This window comes from Mandrillus leucophaeus, unplaced genomic scaffold, assembly GCF_000951045.1.
Source record: "Mandrillus leucophaeus isolate KB7577 unplaced genomic scaffold, Mleu.le_1.0 Scaffold424, whole genome shotgun sequence".
Lineage (NCBI taxonomy): Eukaryota > Metazoa > Chordata > Mammalia > Primates > Cercopithecidae > Mandrillus > Mandrillus leucophaeus.
Genome location: NW_012104521.1, coordinates 233207 through 250347, shown reverse-complemented (window position 1 = coordinate 250347; position 17141 = coordinate 233207). Strand labels below are relative to the sequence as shown.

General features: G+C 37.1%; 1 protein-coding gene across 1 annotated transcript in view; it reads right to left on the bottom strand.

Moving 5' to 3' along the window:
* Nucleotides 1-17141, bottom strand: part of EYS (eyes shut homolog (Drosophila)) — a 272013-nt gene that overhangs the window by 130454 nt on the left and 124418 nt on the right. Inside the window, exon 3 of the mRNA XM_011993063.1 lies at nucleotides 13144-13316. Within this exon, the coding sequence (XP_011848453.1) occupies nucleotides 13144-13316 (173 nt within the window). The remainder of the gene's footprint in view (nucleotides 1-13143; nucleotides 13317-17141) is intronic.

Sequence of the window (17141 nt, the reverse complement as noted above, 5' to 3'; positions counted from 1 at the left end):
ACTTATTCTAAAATTGACCACATAATTGGAAGTAAAACACTCCTCAGCAAATACAAAAGAATGAAAATCATAACAAACAGTCTCTCAGACCACAGTACATTCAAATTAGAACTCAGGATTAAGAAACTCACTCAAAACTCCACAACTGTATAAAATGAACAACCTGCTTCTGAATGACTACTGGGTAAATAATGAAATTAAGGCAGAAATAAATAAGTTATTTGAAATCAATGAGAACAAAGATACAACATATCCAAATCTTTCGGACACAGCCAAAGCAGTGTGTAGAGGGAAATTTATAGCACTAAGTGCCCACATCAGAAACTGGGAAAGCTCTAAAACTGACACCCAACATTGCAATTAAAAGAACTAGAGAAGCAAGAGCAAATTCAAAAGCTAGCAGAAGACAAGAAATAACTAAGATCAGAGCAGAACTGAAGGAGATAGAGACCCCAAAAATCCTTCAAAAAATCACTGAATCCAGGATCTGGTTTTTTGAAAAGATTAACAAAATAGACCACTAGCCAGACTAATACAGAATAAAAGAGAGAAGAATCAAATAGACACAACAAAAAGTGATAAAGGGGAGATCACCACTGATCCCACAGAAATACAAACTACCATCAGAGGATACCATGAACACCTCTATGCAAATAAACTAGATTTTCTAGAAGAAATCGATAAATTCCTGGACACACACACACACACACACACACATATACACACACACACACATACACTGCCAAGACTAAACCAGGAATAAATCAAATCTCTGAATATACCAATAACAAGTTCAGAAATTGAGACTGTAATTAATAGCCTATCAACCAAAAAAAGCCCAGGACCAGAAGAATTCACAGCCAAATTCTACCAGAGACACAAAGATGAGCTGGTACCATTCCTTCTGAAACTATTCTAAACAATAGAAGAAGAGGGTCTCCTCCCTAACTCATTTTATGAGGCTAGCATCATCCTGATACCAAAACCTGGCAGAGACACACACACACAAAATTTCAGGCCAATATCCCTGATGAACCTCGATGCAAAAATCCTCAATAAAATACTAGCAAACTGAATCCAGCAGCACATCAAAAAGCTTATTCACCATGATCAAGTTGGCTTCATCCCTGGGATGCAAGGCTGGTTCTACATATGCAAATCAATAAATGTAATCCACCACATAAACAGAACCAATGACAAAACCATATGATTATCCCTACAGATGCAGAAAAGGCCTTTGATAAAATTCAACACCCTTTCATGCTAAAAACCCTCAATAAACTAGGTATTGATGGAACATATCTCAAAATAATAAGAGCTATTTAGGACAAACCCATATCCAATATCATATTGAATGGGCAAAAGCTGGAAGAATTCCCTTTGAAAACTGGCATAAGACAAGGATGCCCTCTCTCACCCCACCAATTCTACATACTATTGGAAGTTCTGGCCAGGGCAATAAGGCAAGAGAAAGAAACAAAGGGTGTTCAAATAAGAAGAGAGGAGTCAAATTGTCTCTGTTTGCAGATGACTTGATTCTATATTTAGAAAACCCCACGGTGTCAGTCCAAAATCTCCTTAGGCTGATAATTAAATTCAGCAAAGTCTCAGAACACAAAATCAATGTGAAAAATCACAAGCATTGCTATACACCCATAAGACACACACACAGCCAAATCGTGAGTGAACTCCCACTCACAATTGCTACAAAGAGAATGAAATGCCTAAGAATATAACTTACAAAGGATGTGAAAGACCACTTCAAGGAGAACTACAAACCAAGTTTGTACAAATCAAGGAAATAAAAGAGGACACAGACAAATGGAGAAACATTCCATGTTCATAGATAGGAAGAATCAATATCGTTAAAATGGCCATACTGCCCAAAGTAATTTATAAATTTGACACTATTCCCATTAAGCTACCATTGACTTTCTTCACAGAATTATAAAAACCTACTTTAAATTTCATATGGAACCGAAAAAGAGCTCATATACCCAAGACAATCCTAAGCAAAAAGAACAAAGCTGGAGGCATCACACTATCTGACTTCAAACTATACTACAAGTCTACAGTAACCAAAACAGCATGGTACTTGTACCAAAATAGATATATAGACCAATGGAACAGAACAGAGACCTCAGATACAACACCACAAATGTATAACCATCTGATCTCTGGCAAACCTGACAAAAATAAGCAATGGGGACAGGTTTCCCTACTTAATCAATGGTGTTGGGAAAACTGGTTAGTCATATGCAGAAAACTGAAACTGAACCCCTTCCTTAAACCTTATACAAAAATTAACTCAAGATGGATTAAAGATTTAAACATAAGACCTAAAACCGTAAAAACTCTAGAAGAAAACCTAGGAAATACCATTTAGGACATAGGCGTGGGCAAAGACTTCATGACCAAAACACCAAAGGCAATGGCAACAAAAGCAAAAATGGACAAATGGGGTCCAATTAAACTAAAGAGCTTCTGCACAGCAAAAGAAACTATCATCAGAGTGAACAGGCAACCTATAGAATGGGAGAAAAATTTTAAAATATATCCATCTGATCAAGGGCTAATATCCAGAATCTGCAAGGAAGTTAAACACATTTACAAAAAACAAAAACAAACACACAAAAAACATCAAAAAGTGGCTGAAGGATATGAATAGACACTTTTCAAAAGAAGACATTTATGCAGCCAACAAACATATGAAAAAAGCTCATCATCACTGGTCATTAGAGAAATGCAAATCAAAACCACAATGAGATACCATCTCACGTCGGTTAGAATGGCAATCATGAAAAGTCAAGAAACAACAGATGGTGGAGAGGATTTAGAGAAATAGGAATGCTTTTACACTGTTGATGGGAGGGTAAATTAGTTTAACCTTATGAAAGACAGTGTGGCAATTCCTCAAGGATCTATAACTAGAAATGCCATTTGACCCAACAATCTTATTACTGGGTATATGCCCAAAGGATTATAAATCATTCTACTATAAAGACAAATGCACACCTATGTTCATTGCAGCACTATTCACAATAGCAAAGACTTGGAACCAACCCAAATGCCCATCAATGTTAGACTGGATAAAGAAAATGTGGCACACATATACCATGGAATACTATGTAACCATAAAAACGAATTAGTTCATGTCCTTTGCAGGGACACGGATGAAGCTGGAAACCATCATCCTCAGCAAACTAACACAGGAACAGGAACACCACATGTTCTCACACAGGAGCACCACATGTTCTCACTTATAAGTGGGAGTTAACAAAGAGAACACATGGACACAGGGAGGGGAACATTACACACCGAGGCCTATTGGGGGGTAGGGGGCAAGGGGAGGCATAGGATTAGCACACGTATTTAATGCATGCGGGGCTTAAAACCTAGATGACAGGTTAATGGGTGCAGCAAACCACCATGGCACATGTATACCTATGTAACAAACCTGCATGTTCTGCACATGTATCCCAGAACTTAAAGTACAATAATAATTACAATAAAAAAGCCACTTCATTGTTTCCTCCATCAATTGCAACCAGACCAGTTGAAATTATATAATAAATTATATATATAATATATGGTATATCCCAAGCAGTTTAAGCATAATTTAAGCATAATTTGAAATCAGTCCCATGAAATCAATAGAAAGGAATAAAAATCTCAAATTATGTTTGGAAGGGAGTTGTCTAGATTAGTGCTCTGTAAGCTTGTTTAGTCTTGCTTCACAGACATTATTTACTTAAAATTCCATATATCTACCCATATACTGTAGATATCATGAAACACAAAAAAATAGAAATTAAAAGATCGAGATAAAAAAAGAGAATTAATATTTTCTTCCAATGTCACAATGGAGTCTATATATTCCACTCTGGGAACCATTAGACTGGTATGAAAGCCTTGTCATGTGAGAAAGAAGAATTCCTTGGTTTAATGCTGTTATTGCAAGACTTGTTAGAGTTTTTACTGTGTTACTGCACATGGTAAATTCCTGAAGGGGCAATAGAGTACTGTGCAGTGATCTAAAGAAAGACAAGTCAGAGATCCCAGATCTGTCTGCCACTCATGAACAATATCACTTTAGACTGGTTATTTAAACTCACTGAACTTCAGTTTTTCCATCTGTACAATGGCAATAATGACATATCTCCTTGGGTTATTACACAGATTATGTAAGAAGATGAATGTAAAGTATTTAGTCCAATGCCTAGCGTAAAGTAGATGTGAGTTCATTTCATCACAGACTCTTTTTTTATGGGTACCTTATTGCACTAGTGTACTGTGAAAAATATTTTTGGAAATGTACCAGATTAGACTATTCTATCACTGATTATATTATTGTTGCTTTTTAAAATTTGACAAATAATTATTGATTATCTCCTAAGTATAGAGGTGGTAGTAGGCTTAGGGCAACAGCATACATAGCTGAATATTCTGAAGGACTTTTAAATTATTTTTAACTCAGAAAAAAAATTCAGAGCCTACCATATGTCAGACACAATGTACTGCTTTGCAGATACGGTGATGGCCAAGGCACATATGGTGTCTACCTTCATGAAACTTAGAGTGTGAGGAAAGGACTGGCATGATGTATGGCCAGTGTTTACAAGGTAAATGCAAAATAGTATGAAGAGTGTTCTGATAAAGGGTGAATAAGATGGGGGCTATTGGGTTAGCTGAGATCCGCCCATGCTAGACTTGCACATCATTTTAAAGAGTTTTTACTTTATCCTAAAGAAAATAGAAGACCATTTTCAAGGTCAACAGGATGAAGGGACAAAATATTAGAAAACACACAATATTGGCATGTCACTGAATATAAACAAAGAAAAGCTTGAACAGAATAGCTGCTATCATTATATAGAATGGTAGGCAATATACATCACACACAGCTATCTCCGTCTACTGTTTATTTCATTCCTATCAATAAATTTCATGCCTCTTTATAAAACGTCGACTTCACAGTTTTTCATGTGGCATAAATTTACTCAGACTCTGATCAATTTTTTGTTTCGGTGAAGTTTTTTTTTTTTTTTTTTAATGTATCGCAAATGTGTTTGTGCCTTCCATTGCTTGCTAACTGGCAGGTGCATCACATTAACATAGCTCTTAAACCAACCAAGCAGAGCCTGATAGGTGTGGTGGGATCTGACAGTATTCATTTGATATGAAACAATGACTCTTTGCTAAAGGGCCTGGACTGACAGACCTGCAAGGTTAAAGTCTCTGGTGAACTTGAGAATAAACTATAGAGGTTTGCATTTCCACACATGGTCTGCAAGACCAACTTGCCATAAGTATATTCAGGAGAGACCACTCTGCCTTTTGTGAATACATAGTCTATCCATTTTAGACATTTTTAACAAGCAGGAAACGCTTCTGTCAGAAGGGAGAATTCTGTGAGGTTGCTAAATAATGACAAAGTGCTGGAATAAACAGAAAGGAGAACATTTGGCCTTGAGAGTTTAGTGTTCTACTGACAGTGTTCTGACAGAGGCACACAGTCAGAGTTTGATAGTGAATAGTCTGTTCTCTGTGTAAAAGTGGACAATAACAGATGTGTATCTCCCTAGCAATTGAGATGTAAAAATCTTCAAGCTAATTTGGTTTTCATTTAGTGTGAAGAGAAATTGCCTCATGGAAATAGTTTTAAGATGAGAGGTAATGTTTCAAAAGAAATATATAAAATATCGTTTCTTGTTATTTTTCTAATTTAGAAAAATATAGTTGCATATTTTTCTGCTTCCCATGACATTTCTTTGGATTAAAAATTTTTACCACAGTTTCATTGGATTGCAAAAACATATTTTATAAACTTATAATTTATCAAATCTATTAGATTGAAATAAGATAAATATAATACAAGAAATCCTGTTTTTTGAGAAGGAGTCTAAGAGTTTATGAACAAAATCAGATGTATTTAAGAAAACTTATTGGAATATGTAGTTTAGGAAAATCTTGACACTTATATCAGGTTTAGATTTTGCTGCATATAACAGATAACTTATTAAAAAGCAGAAGTTTAAGCAAAATAAATTATTTCTCTCATTAACAGAAAGTTTCTTAGTGAATATTTCCAGGCTAGTATGGCAGTTTTATAGTTAAGGATTTAAACTTCTTTCATCATTTTGCTTCACCATCTTAGCATGTATCTTTCATTCTCAAGGTGGCTTTGTAGTCAGAGATTACTTCTGGAATTCAAGACATCTCAGGCACATTCTAGACTTCAGAAAGAAGGAAGATTTGGAGGTCATGCTACTCTTCAAGAGATTTTCCAGAGGTCAATATAATACTCTAACACTTCCGCTTATATCTGATTGTCCAGAGTTTAGTCCCATGGCCACACTTTAAGGCTCTAAGGGAGGATAGGAAACTTAGCTGGGTACATTAGTGACCCACATAAAATCAAGAGTGTACTAATGCTGTATCTGTATCTGTATGAGATGAGTATATCTGGGCCACTATCCAGAGGATTTCTGGAAGTCCCCGGCTCACTCTCCACAAGCCATAAGTACTATTTCTCCGACATGCACTCAATTGCTAGCTCTGTCAAGTGGTAGTACTTTGAGTGTGATGTTTCCTAGGGTGCTCCATGACCATCCTGCGATGGAGTCCACATGTGCTTAATGTGCGTTTTCCAGAGCTGGAGACTTGAACTGGATGCTGCTCAAGCACTTCCTGTTTGTCAATAAGTTTGATGTGTATGTTGACCTTTTCGCCATCCAGTGTTTGGATAAGCATCTGAGACACAAAACTTTGAAGACATTAAAATACTGACCATTACAGGCAATTTTATGAATAGTAAGAAGGATACACAAAAAATACCCTTATCTGATTCCTCTTCCTTGTCAACAAGCATTGGGAAAATGGTATGAGGTCCTCTTTGGGGTGGGGACTCAGTCTTCTTGTCAGAGAAGCTGCATGTTTTCTGCAGAGCACCATTGACTAGACATGTGATAGCATTAAATGTTCACCTAAATTTAACGTGAGGGGGAGTAAAAGTAGCCTTGAGGCCAGAGCAGGTAGCAAGGCATTCTGGAAAGAGGGGACCAGGGTGCCTGGGGAAGAGGCCAGTGCATAAGGGCAGCCTGTTCAAAGAGCTCAGGGACTTAGCAAAATGAGAAGATTTCACCTGTGCCAAAACTATTAAGAATTTTAAATGTGACAATTTTCCTGGTATGAATAAACTTATAGCAACAAACAACCATAAAGATATAATTGATCGGATACATTGTATTGAAATAGAAATTTGATTTTACTCTAAATTATTTGGCCAGGCTGGTCTTGAACTCCTGACCTCAGGTGATCCACCCACCTCAGCTTCCCAAAGTGCTAGAATTACAGGTGGGAGCCACCACGCCTGCCCCAACAAGGCTATTTTTTTTTTTTAAAGAACACTTCAGTGTACACTGAAATACATATTTATAAGTGCTGCTTTTTAAATATGTACCAACCTAACTTTTTCTCATTACAGATGCTGAAGTGGAGGGAAAAAGTGAAAGACAGGAGGTGCTCACCTTTTCCCTGAGCAAGAGGAAAGGTAACTTCCCTCAGTTCTTAAGAAAAAGTGCAGGCCATTCACAGTCTGCCTTCACCCAGAGAAACAGGAATCACTTTCTCGAGCACTTTTTTTTCTCATCCCTGTCTCCTTGCTCCTGTCTGGGATTAGGCTTGACCTTTTAGTACTTTTTTTGTAACCAGGAGCTGGAAAATACATATTTAAACATGGTGGGAAATGAGGGATACTAAGATGTGTTGAACAGCAGGGCAATCAAACAGCTGTTGAGTTGGAGAGAGAAAGCTGGATCATATCAGAGTGGATGCTATCAAAGGAGTTATGAGCTTAACATGACAGAAAATTGCATGTACTTGAAATATGCCATTACAAAATGCCAGCCTGACATTAAGCTGCTTTATAGAGGTATCATGTCCTTAAATAGCCTGGTGATTATTCGTGTCCCTGGAGCTCTGCTTTCCTCCCTGATTTTGTAATGCCCTGGCTTGCCTTTAATCATTGCAAAGAGTGTCACTATCTTAGAAAAATTCTTAAAAGAAAATTAATTTTGATTTCCATTGATGTTCTAGAGAGTTTTTTTTTAATAGCTGGGATGGGGATGCAGCCTTCTGTCCCACAATGACAGGAGGTAGCAGTTTCCGGTAGGGGTAAGGATCCTACTTTGACCACCCTTAAAAAACAAAAGCATTTTCTATATGCCCATTATGTGTCAAGCACTTTACATGCACTATCTCATTTAATTCTCATAAAACCTATAAGGTAAGTTCTATTATTAGACTTATTGAAATTAAAGTACAGAGAGACCAAGTGACTTGCCCAAGGTCACTCAGCCGGCTAGTCAGTAGTAAAATGGGGATTTTAACTCAGGCGGATTGATTCCGGAGCCTATTCTCAGGTAGTCACACTGCTTTCCTCAAGGACCATGTTCCACTGAGAGGCCTAAGTTGGGAAGATAAGGTAAATTGTTAAGAAATATTTATAGAAAGGACAAAAGAGAACAAGAGATAAGATAATGCATTCCACCTTTGTCTTTAGAATGGTATGGTTAAGAAAACAAAAACCTGTGCTAGGCTTTATACATTAAGAAACATTCTAATAAATCCTACTGCCACCAGAAAAAAAAAAAAAAAGATTATTCTTGCATAAGGAGAGGCAACAGGAAGTGTGAATGAGAAGCACAAATGTGGAAAGTAAAGCTCTTTAAAAAGGAAAGCAGCTGCAAACTTCCCATCTGCAGTGTTTGTTTGTCTCGGCTCCAGTCATCACTGCCACGATTACCCCTGGATGAATTCCCCAGTGGAAATATCAACAAGGTAGGAAATGTGATAATTATATTTTCTATTATCCCCAAAAGAATATATTAAGATGGTAGATATGGACATAATTTGGAAGAAAAGTGCTAGGTAGTAGACATAATTGCTGATGAAACCAAACTAGCTGATTTTTCGTCCTCTGGTATTAGCAAAAAGGCAAAGTCCCAGATGTTATTCTGCACCTCTTCTAAAGTGTAGTTGTAATTGAACAACAGCTAGGCTTATTGGATTGCTTTCTGCCTTTCTCTATAAAATAAATATATATTCAGTACATTCTAGATAATCTTCTAGAGGTCATAATAGTAACAGTGAATGATCCAATAGATGACTTGGGATATCACCTCATACTAGTTGGTGGAGTAGAGAAAGTATTGATGCCTATTGATGTAAAAAAGGTTTCTGGAGGGAGTGAACATTCGAGGGGTAATTTTTGTGACTCAAAAATATGGAATGTTGATATGTTATAGAATGTTGATCTGTTAAGCTCTCTTTCTATAACCTCCAGCTTTTCTGAGGCTGTCACCTAAGATGCCTGCTAAAACTTGTACTCTCATCATTCTTGCATGGCAATCTGGAAGTGTGGGAATATTAACGTCTTGTAGAGAAACCTTCAATTGAAAAGACCCATGAGACAATGGTCAAATATTTCTCTCTTTTGCCCCTTGGGCAGCCAATTTTAGACTTTTTGTATAGCTCCTCATAAGATTTGAGTGAAATCACGCACAGTTGGCCACGGTTATGTTCAACGCCCTATGCACCTTTGCACTGACTTTCTCTCCTACCCCATTTTATTCTCACTAGATCTTCTCTCCTATGTCCTGGAATCATTTCCAAATAAACGACCTGAATGCAATTCTTATGCAGGTTCTGTTTTTATGGAGGTCCCAGACTAAGACAATGCCACATTATAAAAGGAGCAATATCTATGGGCTGAGAGATGAGGGGGGGTGTTTGTCAGGGTATGGTATTGGCATTTAATACAGCTTTCTCTCCTCTACCAGATATCTAAATATTGACATTGTGGAAGGTTTCTCTGGGATTCATCTGCTCTTTTTAGATCTTCTTTTCTTTATCTACACTTTCTCTTCTTTATCTATATTTCTCTTCTATATTTTCTCCTTAGACAATCTACAGTTCTATGGTTTTAAATACCACCTTTATTTTAATGACTCCCCCAAATTATATCTTTAGTCTTGATCTTGCTTCAGAGCACCAGCATCATATATCCAATTGTCTACATTTCATCTCCATTCGGTTGTCTAACTGGCATCTTTTTCTTCATTTGCACAAAATGAAACTCTTGTTTACCTCCCAATAAAATAAGCTGTTTCCTACAAAATAAGCTGTTATGCCCCTATTCTTTTTCATGGCACTACCATCTACACTATAGCTCAGACAAAGAAAACTTGATGTTCTTGGTTTTACCCTTTTCATACTCTTCCCAGCCAAGTTCTGAATATTTTATCTCCAGAATAGATTTCAAATTTATCCACTTATCTACATCCCCACAGTAATTGCCCTTGTCCTAGGCATAATTATCTTTTGTCAGGACCACTCCAATAGCCTTATAAAATCTATTAGAGATAATACCATCAGAATAGTTTAAACAAATACACATAGGTCACTAGCCCTTTTCAAGCCTTCCAGTGATTTCCTAAGGCATCTGGAAATAAAAGTTAAAAACCTTTCCATGTGCCCAAGGTCCTATATGATCTAGGCCCTGCTAACATTAGATATTTTTTTTTTCTTGCTCACTATTGCTGTAGACTGTGTTTATGTGCCCCCCCACCCAGATTCACATGTTAAAGCCTAACTGCCAATGTGATGGTATTTGGAAGTGAGGTCTTTGGGAGGTGATCAGATCACGGGGCAAAGGTTTCATGGATGGGATTAGTGCCCTTATAAAAGAAACTCCAGAGAGCTAGTTAGTCCCTTCCATGTGAGGACACAGTGAAACTGCTGTCTATGAGCCAGGAAGTAGTCCTCATCAGAACCAAGTCCACTGGTGCTTTGATCTTGAACTTTCCAGCCTCCGGAACAGTGAGAAATATATTTCTGTTGTTTATAAGTCACCTAGTCTATGGTGTTCCGTTATAGCAGCTGGAGTGAATGAAGACACTTACGCACCAGTCACAGTAGTATCTTTTCATTCTCTGAAAAGCCCTGCTTCTATCTTTCCTCAGGGTCTTTCATTTCTGAACCTTCTGCCTGGATAGCTCCTTTTCCAGCTTTTCATGGGCCATACTTCTTATTCTTTAGGCCTCAGTACAAATATCTCCTCCTCTGAGAGTGATTCTTGCCTTGGTAACCTGTGAAAATGCCCTCCAGCCCAGTTACTGTCTATCACTACTTGTTTATTTCCTTCATAATTCTTCTCAGAAATTTCGTATTGTGTTTTGAGCCATTTTTATTTTCCATTCATCTTTTCAATTAGAAGGTAAGCTCCACAAGGTCAGAAGTCTATCTTTCTTGACAAGTTTTACATTTCTAAACTAGATCTGGCAACTTTGTGGAATATAAATGGATAGGATAATTATTTTGAGAAATTCTTCTGGATAGGTGCATGTAGGAATCTTCTTTTTTAAAACTTACACTGAGGCAAAGAACCTAATAATGTCTAATTTTTCCTGTCTCAATTATCTATATATCCTTGCATCTTTGAAACTCTAATGAGACCAGGAGATGGGAGTAAACAATCATTTTGTGTGTGTGAGTACATAAAGACATCTGCTAAATCTTCACTTCTTATTTTTTATGGTCAGTATTATTTTCAAGTAGGAAGCAAAACTGATGATTCATCTCTTAGTAATCAAATTTATTATAACCAATTATATTTTTTCAATAGCTTTTATATTACATCTGAGAAGCATGAGATTTTATGAGAAAGGACACGACTTAAATTCTATTCAGTTTATAATGTTTTCTCTTTTTATAAAAATGACTTGGCTAACTTCTTCTAATATAACCCTGACACACACAGACTGAAATTCTTAGTACTTCTTAACTCTTCCCTTCTTAAGTCATTCTGCCTTTCAGATACACACAAATTCATTATCTCAGTTCCTTTCAAAGACCTATATATCCAAAACTTCAATACCTTTTAGTCACAGATGCTTCTTTTACTCTCGTTTCCGTTTTCATACCTGCCACCTCAGGATGTGGTACCCAGCTTTTTCATGTCATCACAGGCTGGATCTGTTTGCTTCATTTTGTGATTCTGGGCCAGAGGGCCCTGAGTTCACTTTGGAAGCCTTATTCTAAAATTTAGTGCCAAATATCACAAGTGCCAAAGGAATAAAGGTTTTTTTAAAATATTTATGGTGAAAATAATGATAAAGCAAGTCCAGTGCTGTGTTGATTAACTATTAATATGAATTTTTATTATTTCTGAAAATATTTACACACATTTATGCATATCAAAGCTAACATTAAATTCTTAGGCTTTCTTTTTTTCTTAAAATCTTATATTACAGCGTCTTGCAGCTTTTTGTAATTTAGAATTTCTCATACTGAATTTTCCTAAAGAGAGACACATGTCTATTGTTTGTGATTTAGTTTCTTGATATGTAATAACTGCATCATGGGTTTTGTTACATTTAAATGTTAAGCAGCTGGGCTGTGATACATAAATTTGTTAATGTTGTACTCTCAGTTTGCCAAAATGACATGAAATTATTTGATTTTATATATTGCTCTTGATGCCCCTTGTTACTCTCTTATACTTAGCTAGACTTTGAGATTTTACAGTACAGAGATTTTCTGTACTCTAACCTCAGGGAAAACTTCTTACCACTCTTTTTTTTTTTTTTTTGAGATGGAGTCTGTCTCTGCTGCCCAGGCTGGAGTGCAGTGGCACCATCTCGGCTCACTGCCACCTCTGCCTACCGGGTTCAAACGATTCTCCTGCCCTAGCCTCCTGAGTAGCTGGGATTATAGGTGCGTGCCACCATGCCTGGCTAATTTTTGTATTTTTAGTAGAGATAGGGTTTCACCATGCTGATCAAGCGTGTCTTAAATTTCTGATCTCGTGATCCACCCGCCTCGGCGTCCCAAAGTGATGGGATTACAGGCATGAGCCACTGTGCCCAGTCACCACTTTTGTAATTACTTGATGGGTATGAGAAATACCTGCTTGGAGATCAGTCTCACTAATGGGTCTTGTCTCAACTGACTTGAAAAGAACCCAGAAGAAGATTTGATGTATTTGATCAGTCAAGTGCTATCCTTGATTCATCTGAGTGATTTCTGTCCTCTTCACCTCTTTCTGTCTGTGCTTCATGTTTAATAATGAAATGCTCTTACCATCAGTGCAGAGGGGTCCAGACCTCCCATATGGGCAGAGGCAGATAATATCTGTTCCGGATTTTGGAACACAGGTGGCACCATTTCCACATGGGTTGTTTTCACAACTTGCAAACTGGCACAGCTTGCCTGAATACAGCCTTGGACACTCACAAAACAGATTTTCACTACCACTGAGAAGGGAAAAAAATTTAAAAATTCATTAGAAAACGACTGATATTTTCTACATACAATACACATTCATGAACACATATGCGAATAAAATTATAATTGCATCTTTTCTAATAAGTGACTTTTCTCCCTTTTTTTCTGTTTCAACTTTTGAATATTTGTAGCTGTGTGCTTTCCGTTGAAAGCAGATTAACAGCTTTATAGATTATCTGGAGCCATGAATTCTATTTTAAGCCACCTATTTTTATTTTCGATTTGTCTCCACTTTTTATTTCACACTGGATGCCTTTTCAGGGCTTCATCGAATATGTGTGGTGCTGCCTCAATAAAGTGCATCAAATGTCTGTTAGCAAAAAACATCTTAGACTCAAAGCTCAGAGGAGAATTTTAAGCTGGTGATAAGCTTCCCCACACTGAGGACAAAATCCTCCAAGAGCTGCGCTTGTAGTAATTCTGAAAATAAGCCACAGTGGGGAGCTGTAATGACTATATAACTCTTCAGCTTAAAATATGGTTTGGTGGCCCCAGGCTGCGAGTGCCCATGAAAGCAGAGCTCAAGAAAAATACTCCTCTTACCTGTCAGGGAAGCATTCTCAAGAGGGAGAAGTGACTTGGAGTTTGTTATTTCTGCCTTCTCTGCATCCATTGCCCCATTTAAAGTCACAGATGCTTTTGTTTTCCTTTCCAAGAGCCACCCCTCCACCATTCTCAGTCCATGTTTGGGAGAGACTGTCTCCACTCTTGGTGCCAATCATAGTGTGTAGTGCAGGATGGATACACAACACACTAGGCCAACTGGCCGACCTCTGCTAAAACTCTTCGGAGACTACTCTTTTTATCTGCTGGTGTTGCTACACTGGTAATTGATGGTGGCATGTGCCTGTCCAGAGGGAAGAGCCTAGCTGAGAATAAATAGCTAATACTTAGCAATGTAGATATAAGTGACAGAGAAATATAGATTATTGATTATTTGGGTACCAGATCTCACCAGTAGTTATGGTGAGCCAATATATTCCACTGCTTTTACATTTTTAAAGCCAGTTTGATTTGGGATTTTGTCACTTGAAGTTAAATAATTCCATTTAATCTTTTCTTTTTTTTTCTCTCTCACTCTTCTTACAGATCTTAGGAGTTTACATCTTATCTTCTCAATGCAACTGTTAGCTCTTAAGCATAGGTGCTGGGATCAGCCCTGATAATTGGGAAACTAACATATTTTTATGTTTTTATGACACAGCCTCCCAGTCTAGTTGTAGATCTTACCTATATCATGAATTTTTTCCCAACTATCTGTATGGTTTCTCAATACCTTCCTCATGTCTTTGAATCCCCTTACTCCAAAATTTGTGTGTAGGAAAGAACCATTTCTTTCATAATAATGAGTACCCGACTTAGAAAATGAAGGTGTTTCCTTTCTAAAAATATTCATATTTTAATATTAATTCTCCATGATAATTTATGAAACACTATGGAGAAAGTTTATGTATCAGATAACAGGTAACCCTGGCTTTGGTGGGGTTGTAAGGCTTTGAAACCTTCAGATTTTGCCAACACATAATGCTTATCCTGTGAGTAATCAGTAATTTATGCATTTTATAACCTTCATGGCAACCTGCATAGCATTGTACACATTGCAGACAGATATGGAATCTCATAAGTCTTCAGGATTGGGAAAAAATTATAGATCGATGCCCCTAAGATGGTTATAAAGTGTCCTGAGCAAGCTCTTCTGTTTCTGTGAAATAAAATTTTGAGGACTGCTTAGCCAATGCTGTTCCTTGTTTCCTGAGAATAGTGGTAAAAGCACAGCTGGACCACCTAACAGGTACAGAAGTATTTCTGGTATGACCTAAAGTGTAAGTTGGAAACTTAATGTTGTTTGGGGGTAATGGATAAAACTTTGCTTCCACTGATCTTACTTGGAGTTGAAAGGTCAGTATTAAGCATTTGTATTCTGTGATAAAGTCTAGGAAAGTAGCATTTTTGAGAGCTACATTCTGGAAGGACCAAATTAGTCTTTTTCAGATCAAGGAGAATGCCTCATATGTGGAAGTCAAACTAATCTAAGCATTGATTGATTTAAATGCTTTAATCATATAAACCTAAACAGATTTGGCATGTAGGAAAGATGATTTTATGGTGAAAACCAAGGAAAGCACTATTTTTAATCAGGTCCTATTGATAAATCAAGCCTCATTTCCTCTTTCTGCTTTCATCAGGTGTTGTGAGAAGTTGGTTGTGTAAATTCATGCGGAGATGACTAACTGTGTGCATATGTATATCAGCAGGCAACTAGAGTAGAGAGAGAAATGGAAATTCTATAGAAAACTCTTCAAGAAAAGGGAAACTCACCATATCTCACCAAGGGCAAGTGTCCAGAGTCTTCTGGCCTCTCTTGATATCCCATTAGCACCTCATTAGCAAAAGTCAGCTTTACTCAACTGAGATGTTGCCAGATGATGGCACTTCAAATTGTACCTCAAAGTTCCAAAATACTTCCTGGAGTGTCAGACATTTCACCAATAGATTTGGTTTTCTAAATCTATCTTTGCTATCTTCTGTGTTACACCTGGACATAAAGGTTTCTCCTATCCAGATCTTGTCAGATCCTGTTATTAAATCGCAACTTCTTCAAAAGCTACCAAGTCTGCTGTTTTCTCTGCCACTTGACCTACTTTGATGTCTCTCTACATTTTGTAGCAAAAGGCAGTGTTGACCCAGAAAGAGAATGCTCTAAGACTGATGGATCTTATGTAAGACAGCTGACTTTTGGAAATAGTTTTCAAAACAGTGTCACCCTCTTTTGCTCAGTTTACTTTAAATATTGCATCATTGCTGTGAATTTGTCACTGCTTATTATAATTAGCTTTGAGAGAATATATTTACATGAAATACATTTTTTTCATGGAATATATCTTTTCATCCCTAAAGTTTTAAAAATTTTATCCTTCACAAGACCTCTAAACCACATAGAAACCTTTTTTGGAAATTTTCCTTTAAGCAAGTCAGGAGATTTTTCCGAATTAAAAGTAGGTCTGTAAAATAATCCAGATTATGGTGAAGTTTTTACCTATACACCAGAGGACCATATTTTTTTTGCAATTGCTGCCATCCAGTTTGTCGTGCACCTACATTATGGATGGAGCCACGTGCCAAGCGGTTAATAAGACTCGCTTTCGCATTCTTTGTAGGAGACATCATAAATGCATGAACAAATCTCTGTAAGATACAGTGTATGTGACAAAGGAATAGAAAAAGTATCAAGTATTTTAAGGTCTTAGCTCTGTAATATGTGGATTCAGATGACAGTAGTTTCTAAAAGCTGGTCTGTGAACTGGCACCAAAGGATTTACCAGGGACTCTCCTGGATGCGTTTGATAAATGCAGATTCCCATGCTCCTCTTGCCCTCTGAGATTCTGATTTAGAAGATCTAAAGTAAGGCTGAAGAGTCTGCATTTAAAAAATTTCATTAGGAGATTCTTTTGCATAGCCTACTTTGACTTAAACCCATCCCTCTGAGACAAATATTCTCTCCAGAGTAAAAGCTTGATGAGCATCAGTTATTACTGTGTCCTTACAGGATGTTATAATTTTATTTCTGTTGTTGGGCTATGTTTTGACTTTTGACCAACATATATCGGAAAACATATATATCCATCAAAGTACAAAGATGAGAAAGTTTTCATTTTAGGAGTGCCATATGCAGTCTGCTGTATGTGCATTATGTTTAACTTCAACATAAAAGAGGAAAAAATTCACTCGGTCATTTTAAAGCTTAGTTAAAAAAATACCACCTAGCTAAGCATATGCAAACATCTATACATTT